Raw genomic sequence first — 2,127 nt, 5'->3', positions numbered from 1 at the left:
GTAAGGGGGAACAATCAGGAGACCTGGGGTGGCAGCTACTCGGGACAGGTGCACCCCCAGGGAAAGGCTGTGCTAAGGGAGAGTCCCATCTCACTTCTAGGAGGACACCCCCATCCCCAGAGATCTCTCCTAGTGGGGCTGGACTAGTTCCACAGCTCGGACCCTCCTCACCAGCGCAATCTTCTCACGTGCCAAGAACCGATTCTAAAACGCACAGGTCTTAGCAGATGCCTCCTGAAGACTTTTCCACGTCTGCTCCCTCCTCGCTGCTCCCTGTTCCCAAAGCCATTACTGTTCCGGGCCTGGATGTCGCCGGGTGCTGGCGGGAGCCTGTCCCGGGCAGGGTCTCCATCCTCCCTCACCAGAGGAGGGGAGTCGGAGTCCCGTCCCAGCGGCGGGTCACGTTCTCCGCAGCGGGTCGTTCCCTTGCTTGACTCTCACGGTAAGAAACACACTTTACATCTTGGCCGACCCCAGGGTCAGCAGTCACACGTGTAAGCGGTCCCCTGCGGGGGATGTTCTGGCATTTTCTAGGTTACCCCGTTTCCTTTCTACAAAATGCCGGCCAGCCTCCACCGACCTTCCTTCGGGACCCGACACTGGCCCCGCATCTGCCGGGCCGGGGCAGGAGGGAGCCCGACAGACCCGCGCGCGCGCCGAGCCGCCGACCAGCCAGGTCCCGCTGCGCCTCCCCGGGCGGACGCCCGAGACGCCCAGGACGCCGGCGGGCGGGAGCCGGGCCGGCCGGGCCAGGCGGGGCCGCGAGGCGCTGGAGGCGGGCTGCGATTTGTGTTAAGGGGCGCGAGGCCGCCGCGGGTGTGGGGGAAGGGAACTGAGAGGCGCCGCGCTCAGCACTTTATATTTAGCGGCTGACGCGCCGGAAGCGCTCCCGCCCGCCGCTGCCACGGCGCCCCGCGCCCACAGGGCGGTCCCCGCCTCCCCGCCGCCGCTCGGGCCCCGTCCCCGACCCCCCCTTCTCTCAGCGGGCAGGGACTCCTGGCCCTCCGGGTCTACCTCGAGGGACAGGGACCCCGAACCCGCAGTCGCCTCCCGGGACAGGGACCCCGACCCCCGCCTCCGCTCGGCGGACAGGGACTCCCGGCCCCCGCCTGCACCGCGCGGGACAGAGACCCCGAGCCCCGCCTCCGCATCGCGCTCAGGGACCCCGGCCTGCGGGCGCTGGAGAAGGGGCGGGCATACCCCGGCCGGGCGGCCTTCCAACCCGGAGCAGGGGAAGCTGTCCTGGCCTCTTCCGCAAGGCAGATGCCTGACTGGGGGTCCGCCGCTCGCAGGCTAGCCGCACCGCGACCCCGCAGGGCCCAGGCGCTCCGCCCCCAGCCCCGCCCCTCCGCCCCCAGCCCCGCCCCTCCGCCCGCCGGCCCCGCCCTCCAGGCACGCGCACGCGCGCTCCGCCCCTCCCGATACCCACCCCTTCTCCGCCCCCCCCCTCCTCACCCCCTCCCGCGCCGCCCCGACCCCTGAGCCTGCCCGCCCGGTCTCGTGCTCCCACTTCGCGCAGGGCCCGCCGGGAGTCGGCTGAGGAGGGGGCGGAGAGCCGGGGAAAGCCCGTCCGGGCCCCCGGCGCCGGCTGCGCAGGCGTGGAGGGCGGGCCCGCCCCTAGGCCCGCGGCGCGGCCATATTTAAAGGGAGGCCGGCGCGGCGAGCCAATGGGCGCCGAGCGTGCGGGGGTGGGGCGTGGCGGCGCGAGGCCCCGGATGTGGCTGCTGCGGCCCCTCCTCCCCCGCGCTCCCCTCAGAGCCCCAGGCCGCGCGCCGCCGCTCGCCCGCTGGTCCCAGCGCAGGCCCGTCGGGCGGCGGTGAGGAGGCGCCGAGGCGGAGGAGCGGGCGGCGGCGGCGGCGAGGCGACCGCGCGGAGGCGAGCGGGCCGGGCCCAGCCGGGCAGCCGCCGCCATGAGCGGCTCCTCGGGCACCCCGTACCTGGGCAGCAAGATCAGCCTCATCTCCAAGGCGCAGATCCGCTACGAGGGCATCCTCTACACCATCGACACGGACAACTCCACCGTGGCGCTCGCCAAAGGTAGCGGCCCGCGGCCGCCCCAACCGCCCCGGCCCCCGCCCGCCAGCAGCCCGCGGCGCCCCCCGCCCCCCGCGGCGCCCCCCGCGGCGC

The 2,127-nt window shown here is 74.0% G+C and overlaps 1 protein-coding gene across 2 annotated transcripts in view; it reads left to right on the top strand.

Moving 5' to 3' along the window:
- Positions 1-1,876: 1,876 nt before the first annotated feature.
- Positions 1,877-2,127, top strand: part of LOC111141566 (LSM family member 14B) — an 11,269-nt gene continuing 11,018 nt past the window's right edge. For both annotated transcript variants that reach the window (XM_022494206.1, XM_022494204.1), the window contains exon 1: positions 1,877-2,037. In XM_022494206.1, the coding sequence (XP_022349914.1) occupies positions 1,911-2,037 (127 nt within the window). In that variant the 5' untranslated portion in view covers positions 1,877-1,910. The remainder of the gene's footprint in view (positions 2,038-2,127) is intronic.

Source organism: Enhydra lutris, unplaced genomic scaffold, assembly GCF_002288905.1.
Source record: "Enhydra lutris kenyoni isolate GAN:26980312 unplaced genomic scaffold, ASM228890v2 scaffoldscaffold6, whole genome shotgun sequence".
NCBI lineage: Eukaryota > Metazoa > Chordata > Mammalia > Carnivora > Mustelidae > Enhydra > Enhydra lutris.
Note: the sequence above shows the minus strand (reverse complement) of the source record. Positions and strands in the feature narration are given on the sequence as shown.